At 38.8% G+C, this 22,130-nt stretch overlaps 1 protein-coding gene across 5 annotated transcripts in view; it reads left to right on the top strand.

Annotated features, from left to right (window-relative positions):
- BEGAIN (brain enriched guanylate kinase associated) overlaps nt 1-22,130 on the top strand; it is a 119,438-nt gene that overhangs the window by 57,824 nt on the left and 39,484 nt on the right. For 4 of the 5 annotated variants that reach the window (XM_072864515.1, XM_072864514.1, XM_072864512.1 and 1 more), the window contains 3 exons: nt 478-639; nt 2,268-2,324; nt 7,196-7,262. In XM_072864515.1, the coding sequence (XP_072720616.1) occupies nt 478-639; nt 2,268-2,324; nt 7,196-7,262 (286 nt within the window). The remainder of the gene's footprint in view (nt 1-477; nt 640-2,267; nt 2,325-7,195; nt 7,263-22,130) is intronic. The other variant, XM_072864513.1, reaches the window with a different exon arrangement.

Here is a 22,130-nt window from a genome sequence, read left to right as displayed (position 1 = left end):
CTAGCAGCTCTATGGCCAGGGATTGGGGTGGAAATTGAATCAAATAAGACAAAATTTTATTTCTCCACAAAATATAATATAACTTGGATTATTGGCAAGGAAATATTTTTGCAGTTTATTTAGAGTTGCTGCTCTATTGATCTGTGCTACTTCAGTCACAGTATTTTAAGATAACTCTAAATGAAATGTCCTGTGTGAAACCAAACTCTAGACTGTATTTTGTATTTTAATGAGGATTCTTTCACAAATATTCCATTATGGCTAATGAGATATTAGCAACAAATGCACTAGAAAGGACAGATGGGAAGATAGTCAACTGTCTAAATCAGAAGATTTTCAAAGTGTAGTAAGCAAGTTATTATGCACACTTCTCTGGCTAAATGCCAGCCTATACTGTAGGGAGTTGGTCAAAGAGTGGATCATGAAAAGCTTTTCGGGAGCAGCTAAATTCTACAGCTGTGGTCTTTGTTTTTCTAGTACTTTGCAAGAACAGAAGGGGGAATTACGAAAGCGTCTATCGTACACTACCCATAAGCTGGAAATGCTTGAAACGGAATTTGATTCTACACGTCAGTATCTTGAAATAGAATTGAGACGTGCTCAGGAGGAACTTGAAAAAGTAACTGAAAAACTGAGAAGGTTAGTAACTAACTTTTTGAAATAAACAGAGTTATTAGGAATTTACAAGTGTCTGTGTTAAAGACATATGTAAGTAAAAATATAAACCTATGGTCTCAAACATAAATCATTTATTATTTATTGATTACACATTGTGTTTTCACATTGAATATATATATTTCACTTATCTGAATATATATTACATACAACATGAAGTTATTTACATGTGATATGTAAGATGTGCCTGTATTGAAAGTAAACATGCAAATAGAAGTATATGTACATAGGTACATATATGACATCATTTATGTGTAAACATACATGTGGGTTAGTGCCATGTTGTGTTACACATACAAAGGTTATAAACATACTACATATATATACTTATACTGTATGTATACAGATATATTTTTTTTTAATATACGTTTGGCTGCATATTTTCTGTTGTTAGTCTTCATTGCACTGACAGAAGAGAACAGAATTTGGCCCTCCATCACTCCAAGTTGAGACTATGTTCAATTCAAATAATATTATGACATTTCACATTATGCTATAGCAAATCATTCACTTTTTAGTCCCAAGTAGAATGGAATGATACTGAAAACTTATTATTTAAAATTGTTGAAGCTGTGGTACAGTGCTATTGCAAATCAGGGGCCAAGTTAATATTAATGACAAATTATAATAAGCATGCACTCCTGACATTCCTGGCACTGATTAAAATGGTCTGTAATCTAGCTTTAAGTTTATCAATGATTCTTAATATCCATTATTTCATTTGTTTGCAAAACTTCTGAACCTACAATTATCCATTTATGCAGGAATGTATTTGCATTTCTTGTAAGGACTTTCCTAAACTGATGTAGATAATTGAACTGTTTGATTTAGTTCATTGGATGAGTCAAAATGAAATTCAGAACAAATCATTCCAGGGCTATACCCAAAGAAATATTTTTCATTCTTTGCAGAAGGCAAAAACCAAACCAAAACAAAGCCAGAAACCACCAACAAACTGAGTCAACCAAACCATTTTATGCAAATTTTAAACAGAAAGAGGCTGTAAGACCTCAAATTAGGAAAAATCCTGTGTGGTCTTATAATATAAATGCTTCCCTAACTGGGGAGGCATCTTAAAACAAGACCAAAATAAGCAGGTGTCATGATGTTCTTGAAATCTATACACATCTATCAAGAGCAGTCTGAAGATACTCCATATTGTTTTCTTGCCAACAATATTTTTTCTATCACTTCACTTAGAGCAGAGCTATTGAAAGTAACTTTGCTCTTCACATAGTTTTGTTCCAATATATTTCAGCTTTAAGGACAGGGAACGCTGATACTCTTTTCTCCTGAAACATTATTTCAGCATAGCTGCCATAAATCCTGCATCATATTTAGCAGAGGGGCTGACCATCCCACTCCTGTTAAAACAAAGGGGCTTTCTAGTCAGTAGGAAGCCTCTTATCAACTTCATTGGGTACTGATGAGTTAAACGCCCTTCAAAACTTAGGCCAGAAAGTCTGTTTTTTGCTCATGGCAAAGTCTAGCACTCATACCAAACATCAGATTAGTAGAACTGACTTTCCAGTATTCTAATGGAACATTGTACCCTATTATGAAGAAAACTTATATTAAAAATTATGTTTCAGGCAGGTGATTACTCCCCTGAAGACATATCATATTGGAAGCCCAAAATATTTTACGAGGTGAGCTTTAAAAATGTTTCTATTGAGAATAGCAAGGCATACCGCAAGTTGAAAAACTAGATTTCTCAACCTGGAGAAGGATAATGTCTGAAACAAAACTGTTATCCAAAAGCGTGTCAGCAACATGTCACAGAGGAAAATCAGTATGAGAAAAACAAGGAAGTAGAATTAGTTTCAATAATGTGTCTCTTGCTTTATTCACTGCACAGGGAGAGAAATTCAACCCCGCTAATAAATAAGCACTGTGTAACAAGATCCCACTTGTGTACTAGAGAACATTTCTGTTATTAAACTTCCATCATTGTTAAGTGCAGAATTTTTCTGAGAGGCTAACCATCCCTTTCTACACCTTTCTGAAAGCCTTTATGATCTTAATTTATCCAGAATTACCTGTGTTGCTGCTAGGCCTCTCCTCTCTTACCCAAGCAGGGAGCTCATTTATGTGCCTCAATGGTCAAGTTTGCAACCTCTCTACAAACATTTAGAGGTGGCCTTTTTCTTTGGGCCCAGTGGGAGCAAGATCAGGGCAGTGCTGAGTGGGTTTGAAAATATTAACTGTAAAGCATAGGTTCAGCTTTGAAAAGTGACTGAAAAGAGATTGGGGAGTTCATATACCTCACAGTGATCCCCCCTCTGACATGATCGGCATGGCTTTTTTAAGTTAAAATTTTAAAAATATTCAAATACCAATCTTGGAATCAAAACTGCTCTCCAAAGGTCATGCTGGGTTTCCTGCTTTAAACCGTAGCCTGGGTAACAACTTGGCAAGGTCCCCATGCTAGCTTTTACCAGAGAGTAATTTTAAGACACGAGAAATAAACCCATACAAGCATATATTTAGCACTGAGATTAGCCCCCACACATAATTGTTTCACCAAAAGCAAGACGTTTCACAGACTGAAGGGGTGTTCTGAACAGGAATCCCGTAGCCTATTAGCTTTGGAATAAATGGGGGAAAAACTCTCTTGTTTTCATAAGGAAGTCAGTGTAACCTGTGATAACAGAGAGGGAAAAGGTTTTTTGAACAAGAAGTGACTATTTTAACAGTCACCCTTCAAAGCTAAACTGCACTCTGGGTGAAATTCTCTTCTTTAGAGAAAGTCAGCCCAAGCCTGTGTTTTACTTTAGATATATTTCGTGCCTTAAGAGGGCTTGAGACTGAGTGGAAGGAGAGAAACAGAGGCATTTGCAGACTTCCTCTTTAGTGGTGATCTGCAGTCTTAGAGGGGAGTGTGTCGTCTGCTGGGTTAGAGCACAGATATCTAATGTTCAGTTTGGTCAGAATACTTTTCATCAGGCCCTGCAATTATTTGCAAAATTATGCAAATTTTAAACAGAAAGAGGCTGTAAGACCTCAAATTAGGAAAAATCCTGTGTGGTCTTAGAACATAAATGCTTCCCTAACTGGGGAGGCATCTTAAAACAAGACCAAAATAAGCAGGTGTCATGATGATCTTGAATCGAGAATCTAAACATGCATTTAATGCATGCACATATATGCACCTGAAGGCACATGGGTATCACCTAATAATACGAACATCGCAAAAAGCTATCAAAAATTATAATACGTTATTCATCCACAGGAGTTTATTCTTAAAACAGTTTCACGGGGTAGTGAAGCTGACCTATTCTTTACTGTATTTACAAAGAAGCCAGATTTACCACATTAAAATGTTTCATACTTCACAAGATTCAGGCTATCTGGATGTATTTTTTCTGCAAACAGGGTTAAGTTACCATTTGCTCATCTGATCATTTTCAAATTGGAATGATTTTCCCTACTCCTCCCTTATTGTACAGTGTGGCCCAAAGATTGATTTGATTACCCTGTTCTTCTTTTATCCCTTCAACACTTTCTTCCATATATTTCTGGGTCCATTTCTCTCCTTGCCGCCCACATTTGCTGACACTTCTTTTGGCACAGTGGATTTCCAATTTGGGTTTTATGCATATATGTGCATGTGTATGTGCTTGTGTATGTGTGCACGTGTTTGTACTTATTTTGACTACCTTTGCATAATGTTCTCAATAGAAACACTTTTTGAAGCTCAGCTTCCTACTTACTGTGGATTTTTTGTTTAGATCGGATTTGATTTTACTGGGAAGTGGTCAATTTTTTCAGTGCAAAATGAATGTATTAGAGAACTAGGGTTTGTGGGCTACTTTCACCTAAGCATACAACAGAGGAAAATTTGATGGGCAAAGACAAGAGAAGTTACAAGGAGAGAAGTAGATTGTAATAAGCTCGTGCAAAACCCCTTTACCATCTATGGCATGGAAGTGTTGCCAGCCAAGAACAATTATATTAATGGTAAGCAATCTTCCAGTCATCCATATCAAGAGAAAAACAGACACTGTGTCAACAGAAGCTGAGGAGCAAACCCAGTGATGCATTGCCACCATCATAAGCCAGATATCCAAGTAACAATTACTGCTGGTAATTCATGATCTTAAAGATATGGAAAGGGAACCTTCAATGTCTTCCTTGAGCTCTCCACATAGGTCTATACTACAGAACAGATTGGGGTACAGAGAGGCTCTGAGCTAGAACAGTCCTGAACCAATAAATTTTTTCCCCTTTTCTTTCAGGAATTTATGCAGATGCTTTTGAACCCAGGGAAACTTTTAGGAGGTTGCAGGTGCTAAAAGTTTACATTGGTTTTACATCAGCTCTAGTTGAGCCACAAGCTGCCTAGGTGCAAAGCATGTTTAACCTGTTACTAGAGAAAAACTGCAGACCATGACAGACAAGATACTGGGGCACTTCTGGTCTCAGCCAGCAGGCCCTATCTTATTTTTCTAAATCCTTGATCCCTGCACCACAGCATGCAGCCTTACCAGCAAAACGTAACTATGTTAGTGCTGAGTAGCTGTTTGCAGGCAAAGCCAGTTTAAACCTCCTTGCTTCCACTGACTTACCAATACCATCTCTGCCTTCTCCTTTGCCATGAAAGCTGGGTACAGGGTACCTTAAGATTTCTCTCTGTTGTGTTGACTCTGGCTAAATAGCTGTGAAAATGCCAAGTATACCTAGAGCTGCACAAATAAATATCTATACAGAGGCTTAGTAGCAAATGTTGCATCTAACAGGAGCATGGACAATGCAGAGATCCGTAAACTTCAGTAAATCCTTTAAGTCACCTGCACATTTACACAATGGCACTGTGAGAACTGGTGAGTAATGACCAAGCCGTAGATTAGTACAAGTCCCACAGATTTTCAGCCCATTTGGGTCACCACCTTAGCAAACACTCTTTACCACAGATCCTCCTTACAGGGAGGAAATCTCTGCTCAGCAGCTCTGTTAAACGTACATGACCTGAAACTTCCCGCAGGCTCGCAATGCACATTTGAAACGGCTACCCTGAGTCTGGGCTGACTCTCAGTACCCCGGGGAGTTTCACCCGTGGGGATGTCATTATTTATGCCCACAAAGCAGCTGTCCTCGGCACAGACCTCCCCTCCCAGGTCCAGGCAGCAGATGTTATGGTATTACTGGGAGCCCCAGCAGGAGCTCTGCATGCCTCGCAAGGGGCACCGCGAGCCGCTGGCCTGCCCCCGAATGGAGAATTTTGATCATTTAACTGGAAAGAAAATCTCCATGGCAACAGAAGCAGGGAGAGACCTGAACCATCACGTCGTTTCGCTGCCAGGAACGAGCAGGCTGGACCCCTCAATTCACAGCCACAGCATGGTTCGAATGCAGGTCTTAGTCCTGATTTCAACAGCCACTCCTAACCATACGATAAAGCAGAGAGACTTCTTTAATCCCAGTCCCTTCCTGATCATCATGGTAACTACACCCAGATCCAGGCTCCTCGGAGGAAGTGGCTTTCTGCTGAATGAATGTGCATTACATCTGAGTTCACTCTTACAGTGAACACACTTGCCCATTACCTAAAATCAACTCACCACTGAAAATACTTTTACCTATTGACTTAAGATTCTCAGTACAAACATGTAGACATATTCAGACAAACTTTTCACAGCTGAGCTTCTAACATTTGCTTTACATTTGTTATAAATCCTGCTGAGGCGATATGTACAAACAAGAACAAGGACCTACCCTCCTTACCTTCTGTGAAAAGAAAGGCACAGCTGCAACAAAAATAGCAATGTTTTTCCCACAGGCTGCACAGCTTGTTTATTACAATAGCAAGGTTACCATCTGAGCAACCTGAAGATGAACAGACTGAAACTTTTCTTTGGTGTATCGCTCTGGGATAAGCAGGGAAGTCTCATTTTGTGAGTCCATTCAATCCCTCAGTGCTGATATAAATAAATAAATACCCACCTTTTCCAGGCTAAGCTATCTAAATGCATTTCCTGAAGAAAGGGGATGTGTTTAGCTCTTGAGAATAGGCAATTCCTTGAACTTCTGTCAAAAGAAGGAATATTCTCTTCTAAGTCATGTGGTGATGCCCGCGTGTTGCTTTTGCTACAGTCATTAGATTTCTGCTGCAATTCTCCTTATTAAGAGAGCTCCATAAATCTTTTTCTGTGCTTTCTATGCATACAGCTCAAGCTTCCTCTCTAACATACCGTTCCTGAGCCTGATGTAAAGCAACAATCTCTTTGTGCAAGTTCCCATGCTGCGATGCATGTGTGCACACAAGTGCAGAACGGCAAACATATTTTCACGTCCTGATGGAATTTGCTGCTAAATATAGTAAGCAAACAGGACAAAGAAGTTTTGCTTAGGAAGTAGGTGGTAATTACATTTCAAAGGTAACCACTGACTGGCAACAGGAGTGATAAGAAAACAGATTTCAAGTAGTGCAAGTCACGGTTTTGTACTGATGTGAAAATTACAGGTAAAAAACAACATGAAAAACAATGCATTCAATTACATGATATCATCTTTGTTTTAGGATACAAAACAATTACCTAGCCTTACAAAGAATTAATCAGGATCTGGAGGATAAACTTTATAGAATGGTAAGTTATCATAAGTGAACTTTTTTTTTTATATTAAATGTTTTTTATGGTTCTTAAGTCATAGGACAAACGTATATGTAGCTGTCACAAAAAAACCCTCATGCTCCAAATGCAGTATGCTTAAAAAAGACATGACTTTATCAGCATCATGATCTAGAGCTCAAGCTGTGTATGACAGCATAGCCCCATCAATTTAAATGGAGATTGTATTGGCTGATGATCTGCCTGAGTAAACTGTACCTTTAAAATAATTCTGGTTAATTTAGTTAATAACTTCATGGGTTTTAAATATTTATGTTTTCATTAAGTAACAAATTTAAATAAGGTAATCCAACGTTTTCTCATGCTTCTTAGATACTTTCACTCAGCTTTTATTAAGTGATTTAATAGAGCTTGGATGGTCTGACTTCTATATGCTGTCATAACTATCAATCTCAGTGTATTAATTTCCGATCTGCATGTGACTGCAACTTCAATGTCAATGTCACTGTCACAGGCCAATTAGTAACTGAGTGAGGAAATCACTGCATCATTTATAGGCTCCACATCTAGGACTAATATTACAAGACACAGCACCATTAATTCAAAATATTTTGATGTTAAAAAGAAATGGCAATGCCTTTAGTGCCCTGGCTCATTGCTAATGCTGCTGGGACATCATACTCACTGTCAGGAGAAAATTTACAGAGAAAAGTGGGGATAGTACTTAAAGAGGAAAGAACAACAGTTCTGAACTTCCTAAGATCTTTAGGTCATGAGCACAGCCTGAGCTGCTTCCTGCTCTCCCGGCTTAGCATGGTCAGTTGTTCCCTGCTCTGCTTCTGCCCAGCCCCATACCCAACCTGACCCTGGCAAGCAGAGTGCACACACATAAACACACAGTTTATAGGTCCAGGCAGAATCCTGACGTACAGCTGTAAGGATGCTAGGATAAGCCTACATTTTACACAAGTCTCATATGTAACATTTGCATGGGTGAGCACCTTGGAATGAGTGGAACAGATCATTGTGCTTTGAGAATAAATAGGGACTATGGCACATACTGGAGAGACACCAGCCTTTACTAAGAAATGGGAAACAAATTTTTGAAAATGTCATCATTCTTATCTCAGGAGTCTGTTTAAACAGCTGACATTGAATAGAGTACTGATGTTTTTGTAACTGGCTAACAACAGGGCAAAGTTACAGCTGGGTTATAGCTGATGTTTGTTCATAAATATATGTATAAACCCTGTACAAGCATAAATAACATTTGATCTCATGGTACTGGGTTTTTTTCTTCATTCTTCTTTTGTTACGTTCTTTTTCCTTTACCCAAATCACTTTGGGATTTTGTCTTCATCTGTGGCCTAATATTTATTACATATGCGCTACAAAAGATAAATAAAGTAGAGGCATTCTGACTAGTAAATGAAATAAAAAGATTAGAAACATAGAAAGAAGGACTCCAGAAAATCCATGCTTTTTTATCAGGTATTTCAGATCAAAGCAAAGAATTTTTAAACTGATGTTTCAGCATCCACTTCAAACTTTGAGCAATGATTTCAGGGCACAGCACAGAAAGAAGGAAGACTGGTTCCATGGAGCACTGTACCTGTCTTTATCCCACTAAAATGACAGTCATTGAAGGTAGCTTTAGAAGCTTGAAGAAGATCAACCAGGCTCTGTATACCACTTAACTCCAGAATGCTTTCCCTTCTGAAACACTGAAACTGAAGACACAAAACAAACCCAAACAAATGTCAAATGGAAACTCTATTGAAAACAAAAAGATGGGGAAAACAGTACCATATTTGATTTAGATAAGCCAAACCATTTGATTTAGAGGGCACTCCTAAAACCCTCAATACTTCAGAGAAAGTTGGATTAAATAACAGCTGGTCTGGGTAATCAACAGCTTGTGGTGGACTGGGCTCTTGGACACCTTTCACTCCCTTTCCTTCTTAGGAGGAACAGCTGTGTTTATTTTTTTTTGCCTAATTTAGTCAGTTTGTCATTCCAGAATCAAGAGCCTTTGATTTCTCTACCTTTATACAAATCCAAATATATAAATCATGTGTTTACTTTCTCCCTCTGTCCCCTACCCCATCCCTCTATAGACACACATATATATGTATACACACACACACATATACACACTCAGATTCTTACACAAGTTTTGACTATTTAATGTGTCCAAATGCAACAAGTAGGGAAAAGAAGACCCCCAGGGCAGTGGTCCCTTGCTCCCCCTGCCTGCAGGTGACCTGGGATGCTCCCAGGAGACCCCTTTCTCCTTGCCCTTACAGGCCACCCACAACTCCCCCTCTCCCAGTGACTGGCCCCAGCTCGTCACCACTAATCTAGGACTCTGCCTTGGCTTCCCTCTTCTAATGTTTTGGGTATTCTGAATGGTAAAGCCTTTCATGCCTGCTATTGGTATAAGGGATGTAAAAAATAATCATTAATTCATCAGCAGTCACAGAAAAGAAGCTGAAGTAGCAGTTATTTTTCTTTTAGGCTCTGCTTCCTTTTGAGTGTTAATCTATAAAATATTTAAAAATATTTGAAAGCACACTTCTGATCACAGCAAATGGTATCCAACTGGAACCTCTATCACATCAGAACTCAAAATAAAAATATAAAATATAAACCATAGTGTGTGTGTTGGCTAAGAGCTAAAAATGCAATCCTGAAATCAGTGGAGTTTGCTGTATTAAACTGGGCAAGACTAAACATATGACACTGTAGAGACATATGTAGCACAGAACTAAAATTCTGCTGTCACTACTCATAAAACTCCTGTTCTTACCACAGGCGGGGGCTTTAACTGGAAAAGATTTGTTTGGTCTTGTAAGCACTGGTGAAGCAGGGGAATATACAGGCTGTCTTCTTAAATAATTAAGCTTTATAATTTTTTTTTCCATTAATATGTGGGAAAAGACTAAGCACAGTCCTTAAATTTTGCACAGTGATTCCATTATAAGGCTGTTCAATTAAAGAACTTCTTATAATATCTAGTTCCAGTTGTCACCAGTAGTCTTCACTTTCCCTGGCATTAGTCTGAGTTTCCCAAGGATGCTCTGCCATGGTCTTGCTGCTCACAAACGGTGGTTATAAGTAGATTATGCAAGTCATCCCAACCACATGTTAAGAAATCCTTTATATGATCTCAATACAACTGTATGCCACATGCAATCCTCACTGGAACTGAGCAATGTATTTTAAAAAGCTTCTGAAGTTTTAAGGCTTTTGGTTGCAGTTGGTTCTGTAATTTTACCTTTAAAGCCATAAGCCAGATTTTTAATGGTGTCTACATTTGGGAATAACTGTTAGATACCTAATAATAGCTGCTTAATAAATCTAACTGCTAATGAAAATCGCACTCATTTCTCCTCCCTCATCTGCATTTTGAATGTTCTTGAAAAACCTGATCTCAGAAATCCAGCTGCAAAGAGCTCACGAGACCATATGCTCCAGAAACACCCTAAAATAGGTCTTTTGTAACTAGAAAGTAACAGTTTGACAGACAGACTGCTCGATGGTATAAGCTCACTTCTCATGCGGTCCTTCAAGAGGCCAGAGTGTAAACTTCTGCTCAGTCTAAAATGCATGCTATCTGCATCTAATATAAAAATACACAGGCAGCATTGGAGGTGGACAAGGAAGCCCTGTGGTAAGGAACAGAACCTTCTGATGACCAGGGGAACCAGCAGATAAATCAATGCACCCGCTTCATAAACCCTTACTCACACATACCCCTTGGTCTGCCAACCCATCTCTCACAAGACTGCTGCCAAACCGAAACCTCTAGTCCTTCAAAGTGTCATTCCCCAGTCCTGTTGGGTTTGGTTGCTATTTTTAAGGAAGCAAATTGCTTTCTTCTCTCTCAGTGCTGGTTCAGGACCTTTCGGCAGCATAAGCAATACTGAATGCTGTCAGACATCAGGGACGTGACTGGACTCCTATGCTCTGTGGTGTAGGAGATGCTGGGCACCAGCTCTGCAAGGCTCCCCAGTACAGCCCCTGCCACTGGGGCTTTGGTTCCCCCCTCTGCAAAGCCAGCATCATCCCTGTGCACACAGTGCGTTACACATTTTATCATCTGTCAAGATGAAAACTGTTACATCACATTAATTCCTGATTTTTCATTTACATTAAGGCAGGCTAGGGGGTGTGACTCAGCCATAAAGTTGGAAGAAATTATTATATAAGAGGGATTTGTGTTAAGGACAATCAGGTCTGAAACGCTGCACTGTCTGAGCACTGCACTGATTTTTATCCTGTTTCTTCCTCTGCCTATGAGCTGGAGGAGGACTAAGAGGTACATCAAATACTTTATGCCCTACGTTATTAAGAGTTATTTATCCAGCTCTTGAATATCTGGGGCTTTCCAGTCTGCTGGCCATAATATATACCCAAGCATCTCCAGCTGGGGAAATCCGAAGATGAATTAACTATGAGTTGAGCAATTTTAAGTGGTGCTCTGAGACTTTGTGTCAGGGGCATGTTATTTTAAATGAAGCAGCTTGCTGGGTGTCCAGGCCAGGAAGGTAAACAATATGGAAAGTGGTGAGGAATTGGATGAACAATTTTAGTGAGACATTAAAAGCATCTAACTACCAGAGTGAGCCCCGTTCTTTGGCTTTGGAATTTAAATCAGTCACTAGATTGCACCTGTCTCCCATGTCAGCTAACAGTCACCCCCCAATATGGTTTAAATCATAAGTGAAAGATGAAGGCAATGGAGAAAAAGCACATTTCTGAAACAAACCTAAGGAAAGCAGAAGCCCAGAATGTTTAGGTTTCTGCATGGAGGATGATGACTTTGACAGTGACTTTGAATGGAGTGATTTAAAGCACATCTTTTTCATTTTCTTTCCTTTATGAAGAACAACTTGCTTCCCCCCCCCACTGTATGTCCCCTGAAAATCAAATAGAGATGACCTAAATATACTTAAAAGGATTTGCATCCCAAAGACAAGAAAAGTTTAGAGTCAGCTCAACCTGACAGGCTCATTTGCTCATATTCAGTGAAGACAGCTGTGAATTTCAAGAGAAATTTATACTGGTTGGTTAGTTAAGACAGAAGCCAGAGAAGGTCCATGTTTTGTGGACTAAAACAACTGCAAAACAACATTTCTAAGGAAGGAAATGACCATAAATGATACAGAAACAAGGCATTTATAAAAATAGCAGTTGAAAAAACGCATTTCTAAGAGGCCTTTAGGTTTCATCTTTTTATGCTTACAGGCATTTTGTACTAAAGAGTTCCATCTCTCGCTCTTTTCACACTCATTTCCCAGGTAAAAAAATATTGTCAAATAGGCAATAAGACCAGCCTTTTAAACCCACACGCATTAACACACAGGCTTAGACTGAGTAGATCCATCAGTTTTGCAGTCAAATAAATGAATCCTCCTGGGTAAGTTGGGAACATGACTCTGCATTGCAAGAACACAGAAGTGCACACGGGCTTTCAGACATCCTCAGTCCTTTCTCCCTCTGCATAGTCCTTTCTCCCTCTCCTTTCCCATTGTTATCCCATTTTTATGTGGCTGGCAGGGTGATCCTTCTTCCCAAGAGACTCGTAAGGCAATCCAGCCTCTTCCTAATTGCTGTAGATTAATATGACATCATGAGAGACTGTTCTGGAAACTACTTTCCTTTTTTCCAAAGCCATGGGAAAGCTTCTGCTCTGTCTCTCCCTCTTAGAAGGATGTTTTCCACAAGTACCAACAGCCTAAGGAAGCTGTAAAGCGACGATGGACAATTCTCACTCCAGCATCCTCTCTGTTGCATGATGAGAGACCTCCAGAGCTCTTTCCTTGTCAGCACATGTCTTATCTCTTGGACACCGGTATGCATTTCTGATACCTGAGGTTTTTGATCATTTCCTTCATCCTGATCTCCATGGTTTGGCCTCTGTCTCTCAGAACACGCCCTGGGGCTACCATCTTGACCAGCTGGGAAAAGAAAAAGCTGTTGTTTTTAAAGTAGCTGAAAGGAATAGAAATAATCCTGGGATGTGGGTATCTTTGACCTGTGCCTTCCTTGTAAATGCCTTGGCCCTTTGTGATTATCTGCCAATTCACCACAAAGAATGGAAAAGCAAGAACAAGTAAGAATAAGCCTAAAAAGGTGTCATGTAGCAGGCACTTCTCATTTCAAAGTCCTTCACAAAAGCTGGAGTCATCCATAAATGTGGAAAACAAGGCACAGAAGAGTGAAGTGTCTTGGCCAAGGTCATCAAGAAGCAAGGGGCAAATTTCCAAATAACTTCTAGGTTTTCTTTATCTAAATCCACTGCCTACAAAAAAGATCAAAGGACTTCCTAGGTTCTCTTAGATCTAATTTACGATGCCAGTTACTTATCTCCTGTTTAAAAAATAGATAGAAAATGGCAGACAGGCTTTATCACAGTTTAAAAAAAAAACCAAAAATGAAGAAGGGGGGGAAAAAAAGCATATACAAGTATTGGTCCACTTAGTCCAGGTCCAAGGGGTTTCTGTCATCTGTTTCTACAATCTATTTTATTTCTAAATAAAGAAAATTACTTTTTGGAAATGGTATAGCGGCTACAGGACTCAAAACCATGTCATTTTGTCTGTACAGGAGGGAATGTGGAATTAATTGAGATAAGAAGACAATTACTTTTCTGGAGAGAAAATGAAAAGAGGGATGGAGAAAGACTGATTCGTATATTGTCTTGTTCTAATTTCATCCCTTATGCTCACAGAACAGTACTACAGGTGTGTAGGATCATCAACATCAGAAGATCTTTGGTAAATTTTATTATCACAAGTGGCCCGTACCTCCAGCAGAGTCCTCTTTGCTTACTAGAGATGTAATCTTGTACTTTCTTCTTTTTCTTTTTTTCTCCAGAAACAAACATTTCTTTTTTCAACCTACTGTCACTAACACAGCCTCAGAAGATACTACTACATTGACTTTAGGGAATAAGCATCAATCAGCACCCTCTCTTTTCCCTCCAGCTACAATTTATTTAGCATTTTATTATCCAGCAGGGCTCTACTCTGGCAAGGCATGCCACTGATGTGAAATGTGGGAGATGATAGGTACATTGAAAGACTACAAGCACATTTTGTCAACTTCAGCCAAATTGCTAACAGAAAGAGTACAGGCTGTGAAGTTGACTAGCCAGCTTAGAAAGGCTTTTAATAAGCTGATAGGTAAGATCTTTTTTTCAAGCATATTTGCAATGCTAGGAGACCAAGGAAGTTGGTGGCAAGTAAACCCATCCCTCTGGCTTCCAACAAGTTGGTCCTGCTGTCAGTGGCAACGAACTGATTCTGTTCAATTATAAACAGCAAATCCTCAGTGCTCCTGGTTTCCTAAAGAACTGGTCCTAAGTGAGCAGGATAAAACAGTTATAAACTTAGAAACAGTTAGAAGCTTTTTGCCACAGAAGATATCTAGTGCCTGGAGTAAAGTCCTGAGCACTTGAAAAAGATGAGCAGCCATCTAATTCATGCTTAGAGGAGCAATCAGCATGTGCAGTGATACTCTGTTCATCCGTATTTTATACCAAAGAGTATATGTAAGCAGAACCCAGGCCAGGAATGACAGGACCCTTCCTCAGCCTAGGGCCAGGTTTGTTTGCACTCATTGAATTTAGGTAAAGTATCCCTGTTTATAACTTAAATTTGCTGCTCAGATTTCTGTTCCAAAAGAGCTGGCTAAGAGATGACAGGTGCCTTTACCCTGAGTCCATGTAAGACAAAGGGTGTTCATTGAACTGAAAACCTCAGGAATATTTTCAGATGACGCTGTGACCAGACCACCTTTAGCAGGAGGTGCAGATGTAGGCAGTTTTTATTATAATGTCCTTTCACACAGTGTGTGCCATGTAGGTTGGCCTTATTTCAATTAAGGAGTGAACCCCTACAGCTGTCAGTGATAAGTCATATGAGCTGACATACTCTGCTCAAGAAGGCAATACTCCTATAGACCTCAGTCATGAGGACATGCTTGCCTCCTTGAAGAGACATTAAAGACCAACACTAGTACTTTTTGCACTGGGAAGACAAATAATCATCCTGCTTATGTTTTACAAATCACTTGCAAAGAAAAGCATGCCTTTATTTCAGAAGCAGCACCTTGACAGCACTTTGCTAACCAGATTTCTTTCTGTGGTACGTTATTAATTATACACCAGTGCTGATTTTTTTTTCTTTTACAGCTATGGAATTACATTTCAAGCCCGTGACATGGGGTAGTCAAGGAAACAAATCTTTATAAGACCTTTGCTAGTACAAGGTTAAATATGATATTAAGAGAAAATCATTCTTCAAGTGACATGCTATAGATCATGAGATCTATATGATCTCATGAGATCAAAATCCTCAGACAAAACACTATAGCCCTACAATGTTATCTTCAATAACATTATACTGTTTGGAAATCAAGAAAAGAAATCAGATTCTGCTGCAGGTCGTTTTTTAATCAGCAATCAGTGTTGTTTATTAAAAAGGATAAATTCTATAATTTAACTCTGATAGACAAATTAGATCAGGTCAGTAATTTAGACTTGAGGCAATACATCGTTTATCAGAGAAAAAGATGCTGCTTATTTCCATAGCTCTGTTTTGCAGAATAAACCTTTTAAAGTGTTATGGACACAGAAGATACATTGGTAGCACATCCATATATCCAGTTCCTCTGATCTATCATAAAAAGAAGAAAATGTCAAGCTTGAACATCCCACTAAGAATTATATTCCTGTATTTTTCTTCTATCAAAAGGTCCACAGCATTCAGAGAAAAGTGTTAAAAAAACAAACCTCTATATGCCTAAACTCTACCCTCCTCCTCTTGCAACTCTTTTAGTAGAGGGGCAAAGTGGATTATAACAATTTCAGCTGACAGATAAATCTCTTTCCTGACAAATTCCTTTCTAGTTTTGTCTTTTCCCTGGTTTGTCTTCCTGAAATCCATCCCCAACCCTAAATAAGCTTTCCCTTTCATAAAAAACAGTTTTTTTAATCCTTTATGTCTTGGAATACCCTTGGTGCTGGACTTGCATCTTGGAAACAACTGACCAGGCATACACAAGCACATCAGTGTCTCAGTAAAGTATTTTCTTATTCTTCTCTTCTGTGATTTCTTAGCTATGTCTTGGCTTTGTTTTCTGTGTCTTCTCTCTGATAGCTTTGTTTAATTCTGCATCATCAGAGAAAATAGTAAGGAACAGGTAGAACCAAGTGAACATTCCTGAGCAATGGTACCCTCTCCTTCTCCATAAAGGTGTTTGAGAGCAATTGTCTGAAATAGCTTGCTGGTCATCTATTATGTGGATTTCACTATCTGCTGTATAAATCTGCTGGATTTTCTTAAAACTGTTTCCTTCCTAGCCATATTTTCAGTCTTGCTGCCTCTATACGCTGCTTAATTATCGCAGAAGATATGTATGGAAAAATACATCTCTTATTTTGGAAAATGATGAATATCCCAAACATTCACAATGTGACTACAGATTTTTTTCAATGAGCTTAAATTAACTAAATTCATACTTTTGACTATTCTTCCCCAATGTACCATAGAATAATCTGGCATGAGAAGGATTAGAAAAGACTTGATTTAATTATATGCTCTGTCTGAGCAAATACAATTCAATTAAGGAAGATGTGATTATTAAATCTAAAATGCATTAGCATGCATCAATCAGCTGTATGAGCTTTAAATTAATAAATAGTTCTTTTACAGTTACCCAACTACTAGACAGAGAATCAGAATTAAAACCTCTAATAAAATTAGCCCAAGTCTCTCAATGCAGTTTTTAAAGCACAATTTACTGAATGGATCTTTATGCACCAGCTGTAGTAAGCTCAATGAAGTTTGTTCCAATATTGGGTGATGTTAAAGTAGTAGCAGATTCTGTTTTGTCACAAAATCTAGTTTTCTGTGTTGTGGGACTGATTGAAGAGAATACAGTACAATACATCGGGAAGTTTTTATCTCAAATTACCTGATACTTTAAGGTTTCCTTCAAATTTCTATACTTACCTGTTTAAATATTTTAGCAATTTTTCTTTCAAATTTCTAGTGTGGATACGGAGAGATATCAAAGAATGCAGTGTGTTCATAGACAAACGACATCAAATAAAGTAAAACTGTAATTTCTATACAAGATGCCAGGAAAGCAGATTAAAGGCTATCAGAGATGTCTAAGTTATCTATTATTCTTGATAAGATAGATTTAATTCCTTCTAATAGGGTGCAGCCTTTCAATACCCAACTCAAGATGCCAATGAGAGGTGTCTCAATGAGGAATTCAGTTTTGTTACATCTCCAGAAACAGCCTAGTAAGAAAATGCAGGGAGTGCAAAATCTGGCTGTGTCAACCTGCTGCACTAACATTTCCCACAAGTAAAGCTCAAGCCGTCTGGCTTTCTGGGGTTGACATGAGGAGGAAGATGAGCGAGCAAAACCCTCCCCTGGAGCCACCCCAGGAGTGGCGATCCCTCTGTCCTTGGCTGGAGTCCTGGGACAAGCCCAGCCCACGAGGAGGAAAGACTCCTGTACTGGATACTGCCAGCAGGTCGCACAAAGCAGAACTTTTTCTCCTCAGGCTGAATGTCTCTGTTTAATCACTCCTTTTTTTTTTTTCCCCAGCTACATGTTTCTTCCTAGAGTGCAATGGGGAGGGAAATAGTCTGTAGGCAGGAGAGATGCCGACAGCCCTGTGCGACGCTCTGCGCCAAGGAAAGCAGCTGTCTGCTCTTCCCTTCCCAGGGTGACTGGAGAATTATCTCCCTGTTAGATGCCTCCCCAGTACCTGCTCTTCTCCTCTGTGAATTTTCATACTGTTATATTGATGTATCTACATCTCAGGGTTCCCGGTTACAGTGACACAGGAGCTCAGTAAATATAACATCACAGGGACAAAATTCATTTGAACAAGGTTTATTTTACTCCATGGTGACACACGTAATTGGCTTTATCTGCTGCAATGAGATTTTGATAAACCCTCACTACATGGTCTTGCCCAGCTTTCCGTTGCTCAACTTCCAGGAATTTGTCTTCTGGGTAAATAGCCAGAGATAAAAGACAAAAAGTATCATATATTCCATGAGGAAGAAGAAATACAGGCCAGAAGCCCTTTTGGAAGAGAGTGCTAAAGGATCATGGATCATAATTTTCCCACAGGGGCTAATGCCAGCTAGCTTTGTTGTCTCCAAAACAAGAGTGCTTGGTAGACTCCTGAAAGACAGGAGCCATCCATATAATTCCTGGTCACAGAGCAATCCTCTCTTACAAGTAAAACAAGATAGAAAGCAGGATGCCCAGGAAGAGAGTTGCTAACTAGGCATGTGGCTTTAGGTGGTGGATTTGGGCTCTGTGGAGTCCTGATCCATTTGCTATGAGGCAAAGAAGCTGTTTGGCTTAGCTGTACTCTGCTAAAGCAAATAGGAAAATACTGTCTGTGGAAGTGGTGAGCTATACCAGCCAGGCATCAACCTAAATAACAAAAAAGGGATTGAAAGGAAAAAATATTCTCATTTGCCATAAAATCAAGGTGTCAAGGATAAAACCAATCCAGTCACCAAGGGGTATGAAAAGACACTCTCTAGCTGCCTATATGCCAGCGCTAAGAATCTAGTAATAAACTGGAAGAACTGGAAGCAATGCACGTGCATTAGTGCCAGACTATAACTGAAGCTCATGGAAAAGACTTGTGCAACTAAAATGGTTAAATCAGCTTGTTTGGGATAGATCAAGTGGATTGCAGAGCTTGGGAATGGCACTCTGTATTGTGCCTGGCAACTCTAAAATAGTAGTTTTGAATATTCTTGAATTATTAATAGAAGGCAGAGGCAGATCACATCCTGGTCTGTGCCTGCTGCAGACCACCACACTGCAACAAGTTGTGCAATATCTCTATAAACAGCTATTTGTAGCACACAGGAGAAAAAAATGTTGTCATCTTTACCTTTAATGACCTATGCTGATGGTCACATACAGCCAGTACAGAGCTCTTTAGAAGTGGTTAAAAAAATTGTAATGACAATTTCCTGATTATGAAAATGCTGCATTAAACATGAAGGAATTCTCTCTTTGCCTTCATTATGATAAATACAGGGACTCATCTTTGAACTAAAATGAGTTGTAGCTTAAGGGTAAGAGATCATGAATTTATTAGATTTGATATCTGTACACAGAATAAAATCCAAACCAGTGATACATGTATTTAGTGCAAAAAAGAGTGAATCTTGCAAAACTGATAATTACTTTGAGCCAAACCATCTGGGAGAAAAGATTTTAAACACTTATCAATTGCCATTCACATTGTTTTGCTAAAAACAAATCTCACATTTAGGAATAAAAGAGAAGAAAGCTATGATTAAAAAACCTTAAGAGAAGAAGTAAAAATTGCTACGTAAAATGGAAACTGTACACGTAGAAAGTGGAAAAAAGAACTGATAGCAGTCAATACCAATTACAAGCCCTGAAATTTAGAGAATAGATAAAGGAAGAAGAAAGATACAAGAAAATAATTCGTAAGATATTAGGTATAATAACACAGCTGAAGTTCATATATCTAGAAGAAATTTAAACAATGACTGGTATTTTACCTACTAGGCATGGTGGAGTGTGGATTGGCTTTAGTACTGTAATGGAGGAGAAGTCACTGAGGTTTTTGTGGTCAGGAAAATAAGATCACGAGATAACAAAATGTTTTGTATTTTGACAGTAACTGAGGATGACAGTAAACACAGATAACTAAAATTGCATGGTTTTAACTTAATAACTCTTTATAAACAGAGTTTCAGATTTCACATTTCGCATTTTGAAATTACCATCTCAAACATGCATTTGAGGTTTTAATATGTATTACTAGGAGATCTGATAACCATGGAGAATTTCCAGAAGATTGACAGAAAAAGAATATGTCATTATATAAAAAATGGAAATGCAATGAGCAGTGAAGTAGAGTTCTCATTATTTTTTCCTAAGAGCTTCACTCTCAGCCACCTACTAGATTTTCAACAAAGTTAATACAAAGAAGCACTAGTCAGAACATAAGATAAAATGTGTGCTTCATGTCACCTACTTTTAGCTTACTGACTAAATATAAGGGCTCAGCTGGTCCCCGGGCTCCTCTCTAGTCGAGTAAGAGATAGAAACACCCCCACAGCGTGACTGCATCATCTTAAAACAGGTGTCTAAGCACACGGGCATAAATACCTGGACAGATCTCTTCTACTGAGTAGAGACTAGACAAGCAGCTTTATCCAGTCCTTTACTTCTAGATGGTGAGATGAGGTTAAGGTATAACAGATAAATACCAGGCTCCTGTGACTGCAATAATATTCTGTCATTCAAAGCTATGAATCCCTTCCTATGTTCACCCTGGACATCTATGTTTCTTCTATAAAAGAGTTATACACTTAAGATGATCCTTAAAGAGAAAAAAAGACCAAAGACTTCAAAAATTTAAGTAGAGCAGAAAAAAAGATAGCCCAATCCATTAAAAAGTTGTGCCATTAAATTTTATTTTCTTGAAAACAATGTATCAAACTGGGAAGTATAGCAAAACAACTATTAAAAGCAAGTCAAGAATCATGACTTAAGTATGCAGAGTTTTCCTCAAGGGCCTGAAGCATACTTCCTTTTCTAAATACAGTTTTCATATTTACTGTGCTCTATTAAGCCAGGAACACTGCAGAATTAGCAGATAGCTACCCAGTGCTAGGGCGTTTATGATGAGAGTTTCAGATGGTTTTCTTTTTACATACATTATCTAAACATTATACTCATATTCTGGGCATGATCTAAGTTCAACATCAATAACTGTTTGGTAGTATGTTGGGGTGAGAGGATATGGTCTTGTATAGATGACTGTACAAGTAGCATGCCTAAATATCATTCTGTTTAGCAGGCTACAAAATCTCATATTTTGCTTTCCTGGCTTAGCTGTTCCTGTTGTTCCAACAGTGCTTTTTAAAACAAAACAGTTCCTTTACCAAGGCCTGAGGGTTATAAAAGCTTTGATTCATTATAAAGGGGAGATCAGATTTAACCTGAAGTGAACAAAGGCTTTGCACAACCTGAAGGGTGTCTCTGTAGCTTAAAGCCTGTGTGTTTTTAAATCAAAATCTGATGAACTCTGAGGGCTTAGATCATCCTCTCCTAAGGTCTCAACTGTTGGAGAAAGCCTCAGAGGAAGGTCATTTCTACAAAGATCCTCTTACAAATTTTCTGAGCCTCTCCACCTGCTCTCATCTTTGCTTGCAATCCTCCTGCCAAACACACTAAAGCCAGCTCACCTTTGTAGCAGCATATTGGGTTTTGAAGAGAATTGCTGTAGTCCCATGCTGTGTGATGAGTTTGCAGTGGATCTGCAGATCATGCAGTGGATCCATGCATCTTTTCTCATCCCACTCAGACTTTGTTCCCTCCTCCTGCATCAACAACAGGTGCCCTAAGTAATTCTGCAGAGATTTCTGATACTGCAGGATGGGAAGTTTTTGCTCATGATGTCAAAATTTGCTAATGCAATTGAGAGAGACCAAGATTCCTGACTCTGTCTTTTAAATGATTGACTTTCTTAGGACTTTCTATTTGTGCCATTACACTATTAAGTGAGTTTCAAGCAAGTCTTCGCCTGAAGAGGAAGAGTGGCAAGATCAGGTTTAATAGCATCAATGTAGGTTTCATAGTATAAATGCAATAGTTATTTTTAAGCATAACCTTGCATCCATAGAATTCAATAGCAAAACTCTGGGGGACAGATATAGGTACCAAAGTCAACTCTTAGCTGCAGCTTTTTCATGTTGAAAATTACTCAGTAATTGGATGAATACTTCCTTTTGATGAGATCCATGATTTTCTATTCAAAACACAAAGCTCCACCCCACACCTCTCC

This window comes from Ciconia boyciana, chromosome 6 (genome assembly GCF_034638445.1).
Source record: "Ciconia boyciana chromosome 6, ASM3463844v1, whole genome shotgun sequence".
Taxonomy (NCBI): domain Eukaryota; kingdom Metazoa; phylum Chordata; class Aves; order Ciconiiformes; family Ciconiidae; genus Ciconia; species Ciconia boyciana.
The sequence above is the reverse complement of the archived record's forward strand: the minus strand, read 5'-3'. Positions and strand labels throughout refer to the sequence as shown.